Raw genomic sequence first — 21960 nt, forward strand, 5'->3', positions numbered from 1 at the left:
CAACAGGCCTCACTACCTCTGAGGATGCTTGCCATAGATGCAGGCAAAACGTCAGGAAAGAATGCCTCTAGAACATGGCCATATAGCCCAAAAAAACCTACAACAACCCAAAGTTGTAAGATGTTTCCATCAGTAACAGTATATATTCCATTTCCAAGTAATTGTCATAGCAGGCTTTTGATATGTCCAAAATATCTTACCTTAGCACTTGACTCAATATTTTCATGCTGCGGTCCACTGAACTTTATGTTCGCAACTGTTAACTGATGCCTCTTATTACAATTCAAGATGGCTACCTTAATCAACAAACTGGTGAATTGTTTTTTGTCCAAGCAGACAGCTTGCTACAGATATGGTTTGGAGTTAACTACTGTTTTGGACAACTTGTAACTTGGATAACTGTCTTAAAATGCTCCAAATCTCGAATAGTTATTGGAAGTTTATTACATCCTTATTTTGCTTCTTGTCCGTGTGCTCTAAGTCCCTAATCTGCAAATCTAACTCTGTTGCATCTTTTGCCCAAAGCCTTCAGCCTGGTTTTTAGGTTCTGCCTAACTGGCAGGCCATATACTGATTTCAGGAATATTAATCTGTTAAAAAAAGTGCTGAGATCTCTGACCAAGTTTGGTGATAAAACATATGGACACTACATGTCAAGATAGACACACAGAAATAAGGTTCCACAGAGTTCCTTAAATATGGCAGAGGAGGAATCCTCAGGACTATCAGAGAAGAGACATCTAACATGTCCTGAAGCTACAAATACAAGCTACATCTCCAGGGTAATGGTCATGAAACCATTGGATCACAACTTGTGTTTAAAAGTCTGCTGAAAAACCTTGGAGGTTCAGCTCAGCCCTAAAAAATGACTGAATGTCACATGTGGTATCATGGTACCTGTGGTGGTGACCTCAGGGCATGACATATTAATCAAATTCCCAATTATTCAGACCCTGGTAGCATTTCTCTTTTAAATTCCTGCGAATTTCAGCAACATGAAAAGCTATCAGAAATGAGAAGATATGATGAGTCATCCTGATCCTTCCCACTTTTTTGAAGAATGATTTGTTTCAATTGTATCTGCATAATTTTTTTTTGTAAAAAAAAATCAAAGAGTATTCTTTATCAAGGCAACAAGAACCTTGAACATGGGAGCACAAGTTTGACTAGTAGTTTCTAACTTCCATGACTGGTAAGAGTCTTTGCAGCATCATGCAAATCCGAATCCTTTCAATCTTGTCAATGGGTTACAGATTACAGTTTTTCCCCCTCACATTTTAGAATTGAGTTGACACAGGAAATTGTATGCTCCTTCATTTGGCTCTTGAGAAAATTCCAGACAAAATCCTTCGGATATGTGTGTCAGGACAGACACCAAGAGATATCTTTAGCAGCCATATCTGCCTCTTTAGGTAGCCAGCATGGATGCCTTGATTTTACAAACCTGAACTGTACTAAATTAATATATTCGCAACAGTTGAGGGACCTATGGCTCTTTTCAAGAACCAGTATATATTAATGCCCCAATTCCCATTTCTTCCTCAAGGCATCCCAGGAGAGTTTTCAGTGCAACATCCACTGCCAGCAATGGACATCCCAAAAAACGACATTGGGTGACCTGAGAGCAAGTTCCTTGTCTTCAGCAGAACGTTCAAACCACTGAGGCTTTCTTCTTGAGTGCAGCAAATCTGGTGTTGGCAGTCCCAATCCGTCTTGTTCGTAGCCATGCAGAGCCAATTGTGCTGTTTTTCTAATTGTTCTTTTTTCCTTTCAAAGAATCCAACCAACGTCTGTTAAAGCTACAAATGGGAAAGTGTCATTCTATCTTCCACCAGAACGGTGTCTGGCCCAAATTGCTCTGTACACTGCTTTACTGTAGACAAGATGTTCAAGAGCCGTTGGTCCAGGGCATCCATATGAGGGGCAGAGAGCACAGGAGAGAGAGGATCGTGTGACATGGCAGTTTTTAAGGCAGATTTCAACACTCCATTCTTCAGGTAGTTGAGCCGATTCCAAGTAGAGACTCGGACACTGCAAAAGAAAAGGAAGAATGTGTAACAAACCAAAGCAGAGATGAAAGTGAGGGACACAGCCAGTCCTTTAAAAACTATTCACATAGGCTCATCGTGTGAAGCATATTCATTCAGAATTGAACAAAACAATGGACAGGAATGTTCATATTTTGCCACATACACACACACTTCACATAAAGATGTGAATAACATTGTGGACTTAAGTGATGAGATCAAAGTTCAGCCACGAATGATTTAAGTCTACTCAATTTTTTGGCCTTGTCTAACCTCACAGGCAAATGGATAAGAGATAATTGTCCTTGGGGAAAAAAAGATGGGATGGAAATATAGGTTGTTTACCTGTAACCGTAGTTACCCGAGTGGTCACCTGTGAATTCGCACATATGGTAGTTTCTGCGCCTGAGCAGACAGCTTCGGAAACTTCTAGATAGATTTGAAAAACTTTGGCGGTTGGCCCCGCCCACTCTTCCCTTGCAAGTATAAGTAGCAGGTGGGCGGAGCCACCGCCTCACTTCTGTTCTTCCGCCGTGGAAGCAGCCAGAAAAACCGAGGCATGACAAACAGCGGGGAGGATGGGCGGGGATGTGCGAATTCACAAGTGACCACGATGGGAAACTATGAAAACTACATACAGTCTGTCTTTTGCAGTATCCATTATAAACTGGACTGTTCTGTTCCAAGTTCTAAGCATACATAGAACTTGGAAAATATAGACAGAACATGATTTGAAGTTATACAGCTATGTCCACAGCCAGGCCCGTAGTCAGGATTTTGATTTGGGGGGTGCTGAGGATCTACCCTAGCAAACCTTTTGTATCATTATCCCAATACCCCCATGCATATGGGATATATTGAGCATGGTGATCAGATCACAATATGAATATACATAATTTAAATAATGTACCAGTAAGACCTTCTTGCGGACTACCCTGAGAATTTCGAGGGGGGGGAGCTGAAGCCCCTCAAGCCCCCCCCCTCCCCAGCTACATGCCTGTCCACAGCTATGTCCCTGCAGCCCAATATTGGCCTCAGCAGATATCATAATTTTGTAACTGGTTATATGACATGATGAAGCACTTTTTCATGTACTTCATCCATCACCGAACGTTAATGGGAGGAAGGTCTACGCTGGCTCTATGGCAGGCCTGCACAACCTGTAATCCTCCAGGTGTTTTCAATGCAAGTTTATAGAATTTCTGGCCACTGGACAAGCTAGCTAGGGCTTCTGGGAGCTGGAATCCCAAACATCTAGAGGGGCACATGTTGTGCAGGCCAGTTCTATGGCAAAGCCAAGGTGTGTTGAATTGCCAGCTATAGTGTTGTTCTGCGTGCAAAACAACTATGCTACTTTGATCCAAAAAGAAATCCAGATTGCAAATAAAGACCATTTCTAAACAAGAACAACCACCTATAAAGAAAACTGTTGGATCAGATTAAAGACATCTTTAGTCCAATTTTCTATTTGCATTGTGGTCAGTTGGTTATCTGTGTGCAGCCTAGCAGAAGAACATGAATGTCACTGTATTCCTTGCATGTTTTGGAGTACCAGAATCAAGGATGGTTGTCTGAAACCTAAAGGCGAACCATTTCTAGTGAACAACTACTTTTGGATCACAGCCTCCATAATGGAATTTTGCAATAGGATGCCTTGATAATGAAGCACAGCAGTCAGGCCAAGATGGCCTTACAGATGAGATATAAATGACAAATGGGAAGAGAACCACAGAAACATGGATCACATTTTGCAAAAAGAATTATATACCAAGGATGCTATATTAAAATGAAGCCTGATATTAATGGACATTATCCTCAGGGAAAAGTGCAGAGCTTAAGATAATCTAGAATTTTAAAAACAAAGGTGAGACTGGAAGAGTTTGCAGATCTCTCTTAGTCACAATATTAGCTCTGAAACTCAGTTTTAAAAACCTACAAACCTAAGTAAGCTTCTCTGAGTATAGTGGATAAGTAGTTATAGACTGTAGTCTACATGCTAAATTATTACACTCACAGATATTTAGAATATTACAAATATTTAGTCCCTGCCATATGCAGTGGCTGTATGAAAGCATTAAGGGCGACTCTGTACAAGTACGGTAGAAGAAAATCCATTCATCAGGATTCGTGAACTTAATGCGGTCCCGATGGTGAGGTGAAGGGCCGCCTCACAGGGAAGGGGTAAGTGAAGGGCGGAACAAGCTGCAAGCATTCGGGGTGCCCGGGGTATGGAAAAAAGAGATAGAGTGGCTCTGGGCCCAGAAAAACACAACTCTTTTATCTGTCTGGCCCGCCCTTGTATCCTATTACCGTACCTCCTCCTCTGCCTCTCAGATCTCGCTCCTGAAGACTGCAGTGAAGCGATGCAGGTGCGCATGTGCGAGATCTGAGAGGCAGAGAAGGAGGTACAGTAATAGGAAAATTACCATATTGAAATCAAATCTGATGCTTTTTAAATTTTTATTTGGTGTGCGTTGGAGGAGGAGTAGTCTTATACGGTGAGTATATCCCAAACTCTGTATTTTAACTGGAAAAGTTGGGGGTCGCCTTATACGCCCAATCGTCTTATATGCCAGAAAATACGGTAGTTGTTCCTGGGATTTAGAGGAGTGGCTACTTTTGATATTATACATTTTACATGTAGCTGGCAACTCAAAGACTTCCCAAAATCAACACAACATTCGGTTTAGATTCTGCAAATCTAACTGCTACCTCATTCTCTCAATAGCGGTGGCTTAACAATCAGATATATGTATATACTCCCTGGACTTTTGGATTCTAGGCACTGATCACTACCAAACTCTTTTCTAAAGTTTGTAAATTGTATTTATGTAAGATCCTTAGCTTTTTTGTCCTTTACTCACATGCAACATTGATAAAGAGGTGCAAGAATGCTTCTCTCATCCAGGGAAGGGTTGCCAAAACTGAAACACAAATAGATTAAAATTAGTTGAGTTCTCTGAAATGGTCTACTTCTGCTACAAAGCTAAGTAGGAATCTACAATGTTGAAATCATCCCCACCATGCCAATTAATGCACATACAAGCTGAAGTAAATCAGCAGTACTGGTATTAACAGGTTGATAACTTTGCTTACAGAATTTCACTACTTATACGGTTTGATCTAATCACTAAAAGTATAAAAGCATTGGGAGAGCTTATAATACCATAGTAATGATGATAAACAAGGCCATTAAAGTACTTTGAGAATGTGACAGAGGTTTACATATCTCCTACCTTTTGGCATTATCAAGAAGAATAAGCATACTGGCCCCTTCATCATCCTGAAAGCTTTCATAATGATGTCGGTCAGCATTCCCAATCAAATAATCAAAGATGGCCGTATCTATGACATCAAGGAGTCGTGGGCCTGAGTCATATGGCGAGGTCTTCTTTACAGCATCACAGTAGCTCTCATCATATTCCCACCTGCAATGGGACAGAGAGTCAGGTTATTGTAAACATTTAAAGAATGATTGTGCAGCATAAAATGTTTAGAACACTGCTTCTTAAATTGGGTCCCGACCCCAAATAGCTCAATGTTGGAATCACAAAAATGTTTCTGAATGTCACCTAGTGGCTGTTTTAGACTTTTATACCTCTGTTAGCAACAACGTGAAGCGCTTATAGTGGATTCTGCAGTATATGCTTCAGCTGTACTTCTTAAATAGGAAAATCAGCCTGTTTAGCAAGCATTGTCAATGTAGATTTATCAGTAAACATTTTGGTTTTTATACCTGTTTTATATGCTATATACCTGGGGTCACACAAAAATTAATTGGGTAGAAAGAGGTCACTAGTGGAAAAAGTTTAAGAAGCCCTGGTTTAGAAAAAAAAATATCTATATTTATTTTAGAGCTATTCAGAATGATATAATCTCTTAGCTGCCATATTCAGATTTATCCCTTCTGCTGATGTGTTGGGATACCAGGGTTGTCTATGGAAACATGAAAGTCAAATTATTTTAATACCCACTAGATCCTGACACAGGAGAGAGCTGTCAATTCAGGTAGAGATCTGATTAACATTCTCATATCTTGTTTCATGAGCAAACTGTTTTTCTCTTCCAGACAAAATGTTACTTTGTTTCCTCAGTATAACCTGAGTTCTTAATTCTCCATTCTACTTCCCCAGAGTCTCTGCATTCTTAATAGTTTAATGAAAATTCACAAAAAGCAGATGGGTGCATAAAGTATTGCATAAAGCTCATTGTGAATGCCTATAGTCTAAAGTCAATGTTAGGCTGTACCTTTTATAACTGATAGTAAAGGGGGAGGGAGAGAAATGCCCTCCCCCAACCCCAGCAACCAATAGTTGAACAAAATTTGGACATCTTATTTATTTATTTATTTATTTATTTATTTAAAACATTTATATTTTACCCTTCTCACCCCACAGGGGACTCAGGACGGAGCACAACATATATACGGCAAACATTCAATGCTGGGACATAAAACCATAAATATATACAAACATTAAAATCATTTATATCCACATTAAAAATTGCTTTAAAACCATATCAGTACACCATTTTGCCTCATTACACTGCCCCAAAGGCTTGGTCCCACAGCCAGGTCTTCACCATCCTTCTGAAAGACAGGAGGGAGGGAGCTGATCTAATATTGCCAGGAAGGGAGTTCCAGGGGAATGGATAAAGTGCAAGCATGATCCTGCATGATGGTTAGGGCAGGACCTGAAGCTATTTATTTCCAAGGCCTGAGGCACAGATATGACAGGGCTGGGCCGGGGAAGTGGGTAAAGTGCAGAACATAGGGCCTTAACTAATGGTCAGGGTACTGCCTGGAGCTATTAATTTCCAGGGCCTGCTGACTAGCTATAATAGAGCTAGGCTAGGTTAAGGGCAATGAGGTAGCAGAGATTTATGAGTATTTACAAATTTTCTGGATTGCCCAACTGAAATGGCAAAGAGATGTATACTGTGAAAAATACCATACCTGGCAAGTTTGCCTTCCCTGTATGTCCTGCCCCATGGATGCCGATGCTTCTGAAGTGGCCAAACATCTGGCAACCACAATGTGACTGATCCCTCCATGATGTCACCCTCAGCACAGGCTGGTTCTGTTTCCCGACAATAGTAGCACTTCCCATAGAAGCAAGTATTATTCCCTTGGAAGCAAGGAAAAAAATCCCATGTCAATGTGCTGTTAGTATTTTTTGAAGCTTCCGATGTTTAGAATTTGTCTACGTAAGAAGAATTCCATCCTACAAGCTCAAGGCTCCAAATTTATTCTCTTTGTTAGGAGAGCCAGCATGATGAAGTGAGGTTTAAGCACTGGACTCCAATTCTGGAGAATAGGGTTTGAATTCCTGTTCATGCTGGAAATGACAACTTTCTTCAAGCCTTCTCTAGTAATATATTTATGTATGATCCTGTTGCTTACTGTTTCCTGTATGTATGCCCTGATGTGCAGCTTCCTTTACCCTACGGTTCCTAAGAAGTTTTAGAAGGGGCTGCAGACCACATGCTCTTCCTATCTCTCCTTTTGACTATGTGACCTGTTGATAGCTGTTTTGTTATAAGAAAGATGTCCTGGCTGGATGGCACAGAGAATTATCTCAAACATATCTGAAACTGGACTGATAAGTTTTGTACCTGTGTATGCTGAACGCATGAAGGTTGTGAGTTAGTCAAATATGTTATTTCTCTCCAAGCCTACTTCATTTATGTCTCTTGTTTACATGATATAAAAAACAAGTTGTTTTATGGGAGAGGATATATATTTTGGGCACTGAAAAACCCTTCTAAATCTTTGCTGTTTTTATGCACTGGCAAATCTCTGTTTACCTAACAGATCCGGGATAACAGGTTATTCACTCTAACAACTGAAATGATTGCCTAGCATAATTTTATCTGGTTGTACACCGTATCTCCATTTATGAACCCACACGATCTCTTTGATCTTCCGGAGAGGCTCTTCTCTCGCTCCCGCCTGCTGTCAAGTACGACTGGCGGGGACAAGAGAGAAGATCTTCTCTGTGGTGGCCCCCGGCTCTGGAACTCACACCCCAGAGATATTAGGCAAGCCCCCATGCTAGCAATCTTCAGAAGGAACCTGAAAACCTGGCTATTCCAATGTGTCTTCAGTGATTGAATGTAAGAACTCCTTGACCAAACTTTGCACTAAACGTCCTTAGAAGCACTTTATTTATAGTTTGTGCAATTGAATCCTCCCTCATTCTCGGATCCTCATCCTGGTGATTTATATTGTCCTATCTCCCAGTTTTTAAATTTTTTTAGCCTTGAATGTGGCCCTGCCCAGTGAAATTCTCTGTTTTTAAAGGTATGTTTTATATTGTCTGTGGCGTTTATTATTTTTCTTTGCATTTGATATATTTATGTTTTAGTATTGTTATGTTTTTGTATTACAACGTATGTACTGCACTGATGAGCTTGGCCTCATGTAAGCCGCACCGAGTCCCCTGGGGGAGATGGAGCGGGGTCTAAATAAAGTTTATTATTATTATTACACCACAAGAGAAGATTCTATTCTAAAAGGTTTTTGGCTCTTCTCTGAAAAGTCATGATTTTCTAAAAAGTTATGGTCTCCAAAAAGTGTTTTTCCAAAAGGTTATGAAAGCCATTTTCCAAAAGCTCAGTAATGGAAATCCACTGCGTGACCTCCATAAAATCACATTCCCTTGGCTTCAGAAGAAGGCAAATACAAAAAAACCCTCTGAACTAAACTTGCCAACAAAATCTTGTGATGAGTTTGCCTCAGAGTTGCACATAGAAATTAATAGAATATCTCGGAACAAATAAGATAATTTGATAGTTAGATATTTGTGGTATTAATATAAATTTAAAAATAAGAATTAAAAGGAAGGGAGAGTACACAGGAAATGAACATAGGCTAGGTGCACACTGATCATATTTCCAAAGACTTTCTATACCTGATAAAGGAAAGCCTGACTGAATGCAATGGGAGCCATTCTGGTTCAAGTATGCAAACAAAACTATTTTGTAGAAACCATCTCTTTTATAAAGCCAGGCCCTCGTAGTCTGAAGATCTTCTAGTACATGTTACAGAACATTTAACTGCTTATAAGTGTATTATTTTAGACATGATTTACTGCTTCAAAATAATCTACTGAAATTCTTACTGAAGAATGTGTGTTCAGGCTTGTTCTACTACTGTCTCAGTTTACAGAAAAAGAAGTAAAACTGCTTCTCAACAGAAGGTGCCCTCTTTTATATACAGCAATCTGTGAAACAAGAAGGAAGACAGTACTGCAGTGTAATGTAGATCACCATTTTTCTTTCCATCTTCCCTTTTAAGAACCAGCTATGGACCACTGTATGCACCAATACAATACTAACTGCCACGTACCTAATGTGAGAAAGGTACTGAGCAGCTGTTCTGTGGCGACAGGTTTGATCTCTGTACGGAGATTAACAAATCTACCAACCACCAGAGGGGCTCGTCGGAAACCTAAAATTCTATTTGGAGGACAAAGGACAGGAAGGAAACAAAAGATGTGAATATGCAATGGAGAATAATCTTCATTCTTAAATATCTGAGACAAAAACACCAAGAATTTAGAACGTCATGTTTTCTGAGAATAACTGATACTTTAACTTAATCTTTGCAAATAAAAAACCCAAGGATTACATATCTCTAATTGTTATTTTGTTTTTTAGTCCTGTTCTTGTAGTTATTTGGGGTACTGATTCAGAAAATGCATTGGCTAGACTGCATCAGCTCTAGTTTCTTAGATAGGGTCATCATGATTTTTTATGGGTAAGCAGATGGCAACTGATAAAGGCATAAATTCAGAATCTCAAATACTAGAGCTGATAGGGGAAAACTGGTGGCATGTTTGGAATCAGCAGGTCAAATATATCCAGAAACAGATCTAACATTTAAGGTACCAAAATATGTGTTAGCTAGTATCGGCTACATCCTAGGATTATCTATTGCTCATCTGGGTCCTGACAAAACAAAAGACAGGATGAGAGCAAATACTATTTACACATTTATATGCTGCCTTTTGTGCATCGAAGCACTCAAAATGGTATTCAGTTGGCCATTCATATCCATACACAGCCTGAAAATATCTGCTACCCCATTCAAAAAAACAAACCTTGATTGTGCCATTTTATAAAAGTGACACCATTTTATTATGCTACTGGATATGAACAGACTTGGATATCCATGGATTTTCTATCCACAGAGGTCCTGGAACTAACTCTCAGTGGATACCAAGGGCCTACTGCAACCAGTCCCCCTAGTAGACTCTATTCTAGGTAATGACCAGACTCAAACTAATGTAGCTTCAGGTTGCATCATGTGCCCTCAGAATATGCTCTTACTGCTTTACTACAGCTGTATAAGCAAGTCGACAAAAATGATTACTCTACAGTTTTAATTAATCTGGCTTGATTAAACAGGACAGTGTAAGTAATTTCTATTTTCAGCTCCTATGTCTGGTCACTTGGAGCAATTCTAATGTACTAAGAATTTAGTATTGTCTCTCATTCTAGTATGATAAATAAAATCAAATGATAATATAGCTGACATCAAGTTAGGAAGTTACAATGTCATAGGATGGACTTACAATCTCATAAATGTTCACACTTATGATGGTGTCTCTATCGTCACAACCATAAATGTTCCTAAATTGTCTCTTGACAGCTAGATAACCATACCAAACAAAGTAGTTTTGCACCACTGACAAGCATGGCACTAAAGCAGAACTTTCCAGTCTCTTTGTCATGATATATTAGTGTGTTGACTGCAGTGTGTAGGTGTGACATGCAAACATAATGAGAAACCTATATGAAATCTGTATAAGTAAAAATGTCATATTCGTTTGTGGGATTAACATAACTCAAAAACCACTGGATGAATTGATACCAAATTTGGACACGATACACCAATCAGGCCAATGCGAGACCATTACTCGTAAAAACACTGAAAAACACAGCAGAAGAGACTAAAAAAGACCAAAAAACAAAAATACATTACAACGCATGCGCAAAACCACATATATACACATATACACAAATACATACACACACAAAACACATATACACATACTAGGCCACAGCAATGCGTGGCAGGGGACGGCTAGTAAACAATAAACCATATATATCTTAAAATATAAATGAAAGATTTCACAAAAGGATGCATGTCTAAAAAGTGTGTCACCAACATGAAATGAAAGCTCTGCAATAAAGGGTAACAAATCCATCAGTGCCAGCAATTTTCTCGCAATTTAGTGAATTCCTTTCTTTAAAAAAAACTTGTGTTTGAAGTAATTTATCATTCTACTTCTCATCTCAAAGAAAAGTGAATTGTAATCCAATATTTATATACCTGTCCAAATGGAATGCTGCCACCTCGGCATTGTGTCTGTCATACCCAGCATATGGCTCTCCTTCTACTACGTAGTCTCTGGCATATCTAAAAGGCATTGTGAGAAGAGACAGTATTGAGAAAATTGCACTAGAATCCTTCAAGATATAAAAGAAAACCTAGCCTTCTGTATTACCACAAGATAATCAACAAAGAAAGGAATAGAATGTTAATTTGTCATTCCTGTTTTAAAATTATCTCATAGTGAAACATGCAATCTTTTTTGCAATCAGAAGAGTTAGCAACTGCCAGTGGATCCACTACATAGTCTTTCCAGCTTCTCTTGATCAAACAGAACTGATTTTCTCTTGGAAGAAGGGAAAGGGCACATATTTTTATGGCTGATTTCATACACAACATCAAACCATGTTTGAAGTTACACTGATGTAGTCATTTCAAGGGCCTCTTTCCTCATGTTTTTACACTGATGAACTGATGTGCAAGTTGCCTACTTTCTAGTTTATCTTCATTTTTTAATTCTTCCATTGGGGAATTATGCTCAGGCACTCCTGAGACTTGAGAAACCCTCACAGAAGTCATTAAGATGATAGGAGGAAAACTATAGTGAAGTATTTACCGCTTAGGTTTGAAGACTACTTTCTGTCCACCTTCCAGTATGAGTAATGCCTTCAGCTGGGTGCCTTTGTAGCCCACATCTGCTTTTATTATCTTTTTTGTGGCCATGGCATGCATCACTGCCCCTAATTCTGGAGTCTCTTCTGGATATACCTCACGTGGCACCACCCACTGAGCGGCAATCTCCCAGGGAGACTGCAAGGTGTGGTCAAGTCGGGGATCCAGTTCCACCCGCAAGCTTGCCATCATACGGTGGAAGGCACGCTGATCCTCACGGTTAGCTGCCGACGTATCCAAGTTATCTATGAGGAAAACCTTGGTGAAAATGAAGATGACGAGAAGGATTGCCAAAAGCACCACACGTTGTTTCAACTTCATGATGACAAGGGATCCTCTTTTGATATGTTCATCCAAAGGTTACGGAGAGTCTCTCACAAAGCAAGATGAAAAGCAGGATGGTACTTTATGGATGTCATTCCTAATGTTCACTCCAGTGGATCCATAGTTGATGCTGCATCTTCTGGAATTCCTACAGAATAAAAAACAAAACAAAACTGAAATGCATATATTTCAGCAGTCAGACGAACCTGTATAATGGAGGATGGTGATTTGCAGCATCTCATCACTTTGTATAATAGACTAAGCTAATCATGCTTTAGTGTAGAGATGGCCAACATGTGGTTGCCCAGATACTGGATGGCAACTTCCATAATTCCAATGGTACATTCAATTCACAGTGACACTCCTCCAAACACCAATAAAGACCAAACTTGGCACAGAGAGCCTCCATGGCCAACTCAACATACTGGTGAGGTTTGGGGGAGAACAGACTATGGATGATGGGACTTGCAGTACCTTAACTCATTTTCTGAGACAACTGTGACCCTCATCCAATGACTGATCAAGACCAAACTTGGCACACAGAGCCCCCATGACCCACTCTCCATCCTGGTGCAGTTTGGAGGAGGATGGACCACAGATGATGGCTTGCAACATCTCATCACTTTGACAATAGACTAAGCTTTAGTGTAGAGATGGCCAATATGTGGTTGCCCAGATATTGGATGGCAACTTCCATAATTCCAATAGTACATTTGATTTTTCAGGGTAAAATGTGCACATTTGACAGGAACCATGCTAACATGTATGCAAAGTGTGAAAATCAATACCATCTTCTAGGCCACAAGGTAGTTCTCACAGAAAAAGTTAGAAAAATCCCCAAGTGTGTCTTTTTACATTTTTAGACTTCAGGAAGTTAAGCAGTCTTTGAGCGAGACCATACACTCTAGTGTTAGTTTCAGGGGTGAGAGTGACTACATTTAAGAAAGATTGGGACCTGGATCATCGTGCCCCATATGATTTAATGGCATCAATGTAAACACTGAAATGTGTGTTCATGTCATTTCCATTTAATAATATGTGGATTTTTCACAAATGCATGGGGTCCCACATATTTGGTGGGGCCACTACATTTCGTAACAAATTTCATTTAGAGTTTTGATTTTGTTTAGTTGATGAGTGATGTAAAATGACAATAAAATGATCCACTTTCATAATGGGTAAACTGGTACAGGAGAAATAACATACTTAAAGGGGTAGGGAAGAAGAAGAAACAGAAAGTAAAGAAATACACATATATGCTGGATATGATTATACTGACTGGCTGCCCTGACACGAGAAATAAAAGTTATACTCTTTGGATAATGGGCGAAGAGTAAGAGTGGAAAATCTCACCTATGCCTTTAACCATCTTAGAATGTAGACATTAGACACCACATTTCCTTTCTAATCCTATTGAAATTTTCACTATCAACAGTCAGTCTGTCTAGTACTTCTACCCAGTGAAAATAAACCAAGAGCTGAAACAGACATACACTTTGCAATTGTTTTTCCATACTGCTGTACAGAAATATAATCTGTATCTTCTAAGAAGTGCCTGTGGTGGTTTTGGAAAGTATGGAATTGGCTGCTTCTGCACTTTTAAAATCTCTCTATATCTTTACTGCAAATATTCAAGCAAATGGAATATAGTGAACACATGGAATATAGTGCGTATATACCATAGTAAGTGCTTGTGAATGAATGGATGTAAATGTGAGTGCAAGAAAGAACACCAGGTGCTAATTTCCTTAAAGTCTCCATTCCAGGACTAAAATTTCATTTTTAATGATAGCTAAGAAAGAAAGAAAAACATGGGAGCTTTGGAGTAATAAGAGGCGGTTTTTGAGAGTGTTTGCCTCTGGCTTTGCCCACTACAGGTTGAATTTTGCTTATCCAAAATGCCTGAGACTGAAAGCATGTTGTTGCCTTTATTTTGGAACACATAGCCTGAAGGTAGTCTTATACTCAATATTTTTAATAATTTTGTGCATGAAATAAAGCTTCCACCATTAGGAAGTAAAGCTGCTACTGTCTAAACGGCTCATGCGAACTATTTCAAATAATTCTGGATTTCTGGATAAGGGATGGTCAACTTGTATTAGCATGTGGATACCCAACTTAAAAGGAATGAGGTTTGGTGGTTGGGAAGATGTTGGTCATGTTTTACATAAAGATCGTAACTTGTATTGTGACTTACGGTACATATATTGTTTACTGTGAATACGATTAACATATAAAGGCCCCTTCTACATTGCCAGGTTATCCAAGTTATCAAAGCAGAAAATCCACATTATCTGCTTTGAACTGGATTATCTTAAGTCTACATTGCCATATAACCCAGTTCAAAGCAGATAATGTGGATTTTATACAATTCCATACTCTGTATAGCTTTATGTTACTAGAAGGAACTTTTTTTAGCACCAGGAACAACTAGTTCTGTCTTTGGCACCAAAGCCATTATTTGGACCAACACTAATAACTATTAAAAGTACCTGCTAGTGGCTATCTTTCAATTGAAGATTTATTTTTTACATGACTCCCTCTAACACACACACATATCACAGTTCATGGTGAAATATATAATCCAATTTTCTAACACACATGCACTTCCAGATCAGCAGGAATATTACATGACTACACTACCCAAAACTAATTGCTTCTTGTATTCCTTCTTGTATTAGGATGTTTGATCCAGAAATACTACCACCACAAAGATCCAGCCAGACTGCAAAAATAAAATTCCAACTGGTATTATTTATGCACTTAATTTTCAAGTCTTCCAAATAACACTCTATGTGTTTTGGACTTGAAATCCCACAATTCCTGACAGCCTACTGGGATGTGAAGTCCAAAACACCTGGAGGGCCAAAGCCCTGAGTCTACAATGCCAGATAATCTGGGATAAGCAGATAATCTGGGATCAGATCCTGGGATATAGGCCACTGTAGATCCAGGGCCTTTCCAGAATATCAAGGCAGAAAATCCCACAATATTTATTATTTCTTTATTTCTTTCTCAGCCCGAAAGCGACTCAGGGCAGTTTACATTTGGTACAATTCAATGCCCCCAACAACATACAATTAAAACATTAGCGTGTAAAATATAAATTCATATAAAGTCAATAAAAACAATAAAATATTCATATATTGTCTCCTGCATATGTCATAAGTTGGAGACTCCTCCCGCCAGCACTGTGCTCTGGGCCACAGTGAAGAGAGAGGGGACCAGGGGACAGTTCCACCTTGTCTCCTATGCTATGCTAATTATGTAATGTAATATATTGTATATACATATAATATTTATAATATTATAATGTAATGGAATATAATAACATGATATTATAATTATATATTTATATTACATGTAATATTATTAATAATATTACAATATAATGGAATAGCACAATATAGTAATATTTAATACTGATATTGTACTATGCTAATAATATAATATATTGACTACAATGTATATATATCTTGTAAGCTGCTCTGCGTCCCCTTCGGGGTGAGAAGGGCGGCATATAAATGTCATAAATAAAATCTATATAAATAAAAATGTAATGTTGGTTTGTGGGGTTAACATAACGCAAAAACCACTGGACGAATTGCCGCCAAATTTGGCCACAAGACACCTACTAACCCAGGGGTCCTCAAACTAAGGCCCGGGGGCCGGATGCGGCCCTCCAAGGTCATTTACCTGGCCCTCGCTCAGGGTCAACCTAAGTCTGAAACGACTTGAAAGCACACAACAACAATGACAACAATCCTATCTCATGAGCCAAAAACAGGCCCATACTTCCCATTGAAATACTAATAAGTTTATATTTGTTAAATTGTTCTTCATTTTAATTATTGTATTGTTTTTAAGTGATTTTTGCACTACAAATAAGATATGTGGTATGCATAGGAATTCATTCATGTTTTTTTCAAATTATAATCCGGCCCTCCAACAGTTTGAGGAACTGTGATCTGGCCCTCTGTTTAAAAAGTTTGTGGACCCCTGTACTAACCCAAGGAGTGACTATCACTCAAAAAATTGATTTTGTCATTTGGGAGTTGTAGTTGCTGGGATTTATAGTTTACTTGCAATCAAAGAGCATTCTGAACTTCACCAATGATGGAATTGAATCAAACGTGGCACATAGGACTCCCATGACCAACAGAAAACACTAGAAGAGTTTGGTGGGTATTGATCTTGAAATTGGCCACAAACATGTGGACAATTTCAACAGAAGGGAAGAAACCATGAAAATTAACAAAATCTGGCTACCAGTATTAAAAAAACTTTAAAATTACAACAGCAAAACAACACAGAGGAAACAAACAAGAACATCTAACCACCTCTCAACAAAAGATTGTCCCAGGCACTGCCAGACCATCAAATGCTAATCAAGGTGGTCAATTGAAACATTCACACCTAGCTCCAACAGACAGGAGTCCTTTGTCCCACCCTGGTCATTCCACAGATATATAAACCCCTTTTCCTAGTTCCAACAGACCCCACAACCTCTGAGGATGCTTGCCAGAGATGCAGGCGAAACGTCAGGAGATAATGCCTCTAGAACAGTGGTTCTCAACCTTCCTAATGCCGCGACCCCTTAGTACAGGTCCTCATGTTGTGGTGACCCCCAACCATAATGTTATTTTCATTGCTACTTCATAACTGTAATTTTGCTACTGTTATGAATTGTAATATAAATATTTGATATGCAGGATGTATTTTCAGTCACTGGACCAGATTTGACACAAATACCCAAGATACCCGATATGCCCAAAATTTGAATACTGGTGGGGTTGGGGGTGATTGATTTTGTCATTTGGTATTGCTGGAGTTGCTGGGATTTATAGTTCACCTTAAATCAAAGAGCCTTCTGAACTCCATCAATGATGGAATTGAATCAGACATGGCACACAAACTTCCCATGATCAAGAGAAAATACTGGGAAGGTCGGGTGGACATTGACCTTGAATTTTTGGAGGTGTAGTTCACCTACATCCAGACAACACTGTGGACTCAAGCAGTGATGGATCTGGATCAAACTTGGCACAAATACTCAATATGCCCAAATGTGAACACTGATAGAGTTTGGAGAAAATAGACCTTGCCATTTGGGAGTCGTAGTTGTTGGGATTTATAGTTCACCCACAATGAAATAGCATTCTGAACCCCACCAACTATACAATTGGACCAAACTTTCCACACAGAACCCCCATGACCAACAGAACATACTGTGTTTTCTGATGGTCTTTGGCGACCCCCCTGACACCCCCACGTGACCCCCACAGGGGTCCCGACCCCCAAGTTGAGAAACACTGCTCTAGAACATGACCATATAGCCCGAAAAAACCTACAACAACTAAGGATAGTCCTTCTTTCTGTTGCCATCACAAGGTAACACAGGGAGTCAGTTATGTGCATGTTTTCATTGTGTATCCTTCTGAGGGGAAGGACTAAACACCCGAGTTTAGTTCTCTTCAAAGGCAAATCGTACTTTTTGAATTCCCTGGAGGGTATGTTGTAATTGTTTTCCCTGCGGGCTGCGTGGGTGCGCGCTCTGCGTATGCTCAGGAAGCCCTTGCTCTCTATCTCTCCTCAGCGTTTCCTCCTCCTGGTCTGTGAGGCGCTAGGCCTGACTCCCTCCTGTGCGCGCGCCTGCCCCTTCCCTCACCCCCCTCCCATCTCCACTTACCCCTCGCGCCATGCCCTCGCGCCGGGCCGGCCTCCGCCGTCGCCACTGCCCTCCCCTCTCTCTCTTTCTCTCTCCCCCCTCCCCCTCGCCCGGCCCTGCGCCATCCAATAGCAGCGCCCGAGAAAGGCCACGCCCCCGCCTCCCCCTCAACGTCCCCAACCCGAACCAAACAAAGCGCAGGACTAGTCTCGCGCTTCAGGGCTTCGCAAGCCGCCAAGCTCTGAGGAGGGCTTCTCTCACCAATGGCAGGCCGCCGTCGCCCGGTTTCCTTCGAGTCCTTCCGTGTTTCTCACCCAATAGGACGCCGCGCTGGTCATGCCCCGCCCCTTTCGCGTTGGCACGCGGGAAGACGGGACGGGGCCCTGCTAAGTTGTCCTCTTTTCTGTTAACCCTCCCCTGGCTGCATGGAAATGCCTTGCTCATGGTCGGACTTCAAACCCCAGAAGCCTCCGCTTAGAATGCCTGGCGTGGAAGGATTCTGGGAGTTGTAGGCATAAGCGCTATTTTAAAGAGCACTATGTTTCCAGGGAACGTGGACAGCACCTCGGGGGGAAACTAAAGGGAAACGAGGCTGGGCCTACACTACTATATAATCCACATGGTTAAAGCAGATAATGCACGTGATATGCTTTGAACTGGATTATATGAGTCTCCACTGCCATATAATCCAGTTCAATGTGGATTTTATATCGCTGTGTGGAAGGGGCTTGGATCTACACTGCCATATAATCCAGATGATCAAAGCACATAATTCACGTTATCTGCTGTGAACTGGATTAAATGAGGCCCCCATCTACAGTGTCATATAAAATCCAGATTTTCTGTCTTGAACTAGATTATGTGGCAATATAAGGTAAAGGTATTTATTATTTATTTCCTATATTTATACCCATATATATATATGGAGCCCTCGGTGGTGCAGTGGGTTAAAGTGCTGAGCCGCTCCATGCAGTCATGCCAGCCACATGACCTTGGAGGTGTCTATGGACAACGCCGGCTCTTCGGCTTAGCAGGAGATGAGCACCACACCCCAGAGTCAGACATGACTGGACTTAATGTCAGGGGACAACCTTTACCTTTAACCTATATATATATCACACACACACTATATTTATATAAATATACTATATTTATATAAAGGTAAAGGTGTTCCCCTGACATTAAGTCCAGTCGTGTCCGACTCTGGGAGGTGATGCTCATCTCTATTTCTAAGACGAAGAGCCAGCGTTGTCCATAGACACCTTCAAGGTCATGTGGCCAATCTGCATGGAGCGCCGTTACCTTCCTGCCCAAGCGGTACCTATTGATCTACTCACATTTGCATGTTTTCAAACTGCTAGGTTGGCTGAAGCGGGCTGACAGCGGGAGCTCACACCGCTCCCCGGATTCAAACCTGCGACCTTTTGGTCAACAAGTTTAGCATCTCAGTGATTTAACCCACTGCTCAAAGCAGATAGAGTAGTTTACCCGCTTTGCTAATCTGGATTATATGGCCATGTAGAAGGGGCCTGAGTGTACACTGCCATATAATGCAGTCCAAAGTATGATCTGGATTTTATATGGCAGTGCAGATCGAGCCCGACTCCAGTATTCTGCCTGGCATCACATTAACCTCCATGGCAATTAGATTATGGAATGTGTGTTTTTTGAGATTTTTACTCTTCCCTGGCCCCATCTACACTGCCATATAAAATCTAGATTATCGGCATTGAACTGGATTATCTAACAATGTCGACTCATACATATAATTCAGTTCAAAGCAGATAATGTGGATTATCTGCTTTGATAATCAGGATTATATGGCAGTGTAGGAGGAGGCTCTGTCAATTGTGGGGCCACAACAATCTTCATATCCCAGGCTTCCATAGAATGGCACCTTGGCAGGTAAAGTATCAAACTGCGATTACAGTGTGGAGGGTCTCTCGGCCTGTTGCCATCTTCCTTCCCTCACTCAACATTTAGTTTAACTCTCATAGCTAACAATCATTGATAGAATTTAATATTGGTATATCTAACAGTCAAAGTATGGACATGTTTGTTTCTTGCTACCACAAAGCAGGCCCGTAGCCAGGATTTCGTTTGGGGGGGGGGGGGGGGGGCTGAATTTTTTCAGGGGGGGTTTCGGGGGGGGGCTGAGTCTGAGTGAAAGAGGGTCTAGCCTAGCAAACCTTTTGTATCATTACCCCAATACCCCCATGCATATGGGATATATTGATTATGGTGATCAGATCATGATATGAATAACAGTTTAAATAATGCACCAGTAAGGCCTTTTCGCGAACCACCATGAGAATTTCGGGGGGGGGGCTGAAGTCCCCCCCCCCGCCCCCCGGCTACATGCCTGCCACAAAGGCTTCTAATGGTTTGATGGAGACTAGTGCTTTCCAAACTGTGTGCCATGACATATTAGTTGTTGGCTACAGCGTGTAGGCATGTCACACGAATGTAACAAGACACTCCTGATTCTATGTGACATAACCAACCATATATGTGTGTGTGAAAGGTTTTCATATATGTTATATTCCCATGCATTTTGTTGTTACAATTTACATATATGTCTGTATCTCTTAGAAGGGATTAGTTTAACTTGTGGTTTGCTAGAAAAACTGAATTACTGTGTTGCGAAATGATGCATGTCTAAACAGTGTGTCAGATCTAGACCAAACTTGGAGCATGTATCCTTCATTATCCAACTGATGATAATTGAGGGATTTGAACATACATACACATACACACACACACAAACACACATATACATACACATACATACATACATACATACAACTCCTTTCAGGCCTAGAGCAGAGGGAAAGAAAAGGAAAAAAGCAGACTGGCTGTGGCTAGATGAAGTGGCCCTCTGTCACTGGGAAATAAAGGGAGTGAAGTGGATTGACTGTTAGTAGAAGGGAGGGAGGGAGGAAGAAAAGAAAGAAAAGAAAAGAAGAGAGGGAAGAAAGAAAGAAAAAGGAAAGGAAAAAGGTATGAGGGAAAGGAAGGAAAGAAAACTAGGAAGGGAAGAGAGAAGGGAAAGAAGAAAGAATGGAGAAAAGGAGGGAAAAAGAAAAAGAAGGGAAGAGGAAGGAAGGAAGGGAAGGAAGGAAGGAGGGAAAAAGAAGGAAGGAAAAAAAGAAAGAAAAGGAAGGAAGGGAAATATGTATGAGTGAAAGCAAGGGAAGAAGAAAGAAAGGAAAGAAAGAGAGGTAGGAAATGGAAGAAGGAAAGAAAGAGCTACAAAGAAAATGCATACCAGCACAACACTGGGTATACACGCTACAGTAATAATAAAAAACAATTAATTTGCAAAACCTTGCCACCATGAGTCGCTATTACTGCAACTTGCTGCACTAAATTCTGCGAAGTTTCAATCATGGGCAGGATCTACACTGCCTTAGGTAAAGGTAGTCCCCTGACATTAAGTCCAGTCATGTCTGACTCTGGGGTGTGGTGCTCATCTCCATTTCTAAGAGCCAGCGTTGTCTGTAGACACCTCCAAGGTCATGTGGCTGGCATGACTGCATGGAGCGCCATTACCTTTCCGCCGGAGCGGTACCTATTGATCTACTCACATTTGCATGTTTTCGAACTGCTAGGTTGGCAGAAGCTAGGGCTGACAGCGGAAGCTTACGCCGCTCCCCGGAATCGAACCTGCGACCTTTTGATCAACAAGCTCAGCAGCTCAGTGCTTTAACCCACTGTGCCACCCACTGCCTTATAATAGGATTATCGAAGCAGATGATCCACATTATCTGCTCTAAACTGGATTATATGAGTCTACACTGCCATATAATCCTGTTCAAAGCAGATAATCTGGATTTTATATGGCAGTGTACGCCCCTTCCACACAGCTACATAAAAACCACATTGAACTAGATTATATGGCAATGTGGACTCAAGATAATCCAGTTCTGCCT

General features: G+C 40.6%; 1 protein-coding gene across 2 annotated transcripts; it reads right to left on the minus strand.

The window, feature by feature from the left end:
• Window positions 1-329: 329 nt before the first annotated feature.
• On the minus strand, window positions 330-18308 carry FAM20B (FAM20B glycosaminoglycan xylosylkinase). 2 transcript variants are annotated; one of them, XM_060774433.2, is made up of 8 exons: window positions 18290-18308; window positions 11981-12508; window positions 11365-11451; window positions 9376-9485; window positions 6982-7153; window positions 5264-5455; window positions 4892-4951; window positions 330-2031 (listed from the first exon to the last, which is right to left on the minus strand). In XM_060774433.2, exons 2-8 carry the CDS (start codon window positions 12355-12357, stop codon window positions 1800-1802), a joined length of 1230 nt encoding a protein of 409 aa, XP_060630416.2. In that variant the 5' UTR covers window positions 12358-12508; window positions 18290-18308; the 3' UTR covers window positions 330-1799. The 2 variants fall into 2 exon arrangements, with proteins under 2 accessions (XP_060630416.2, XP_060630415.2); XM_060774432.2 differs by lacking the exon at window positions 18290-18308 and adding an exon at window positions 18050-18122.
• Window positions 18309-21960: the final 3652 nt, after the last annotated feature.

The sequence above is a fragment of the Anolis sagrei genome, chromosome 4 (assembly GCF_037176765.1).
Source record: "Anolis sagrei isolate rAnoSag1 chromosome 4, rAnoSag1.mat, whole genome shotgun sequence".
Classification (NCBI taxonomy): Eukaryota; Metazoa; Chordata; class Lepidosauria; order Squamata; family Dactyloidae; genus Anolis; species Anolis sagrei.

What these genes read in the sequence shown, in the direction of transcription:
- FAM20B (XM_060774433.2), bottom strand. Translation starts at nt 12,357, where the DNA reads ATGAAGTTGAAACAACGTGTGGTGCTTTTGGCAATCCTTCTCGTCATC. An exon ending in GTAGTCTTCAAACCTAAGCG is followed by an intron (nt 11,452 to 11,980) that starts GTAAATACTTCA and finishes AATGCCTTTTAG; the next exon opens with ATATGCCAGAGACTACGTAG. An exon ending in CAGTACCTTTCTCACATTAG is followed by an intron (nt 7,154 to 9,375) that starts GTACGTGGCAGT and finishes CTTGCTTCCAAG; the next exon opens with GGAATAATACTTGCTTCTAT.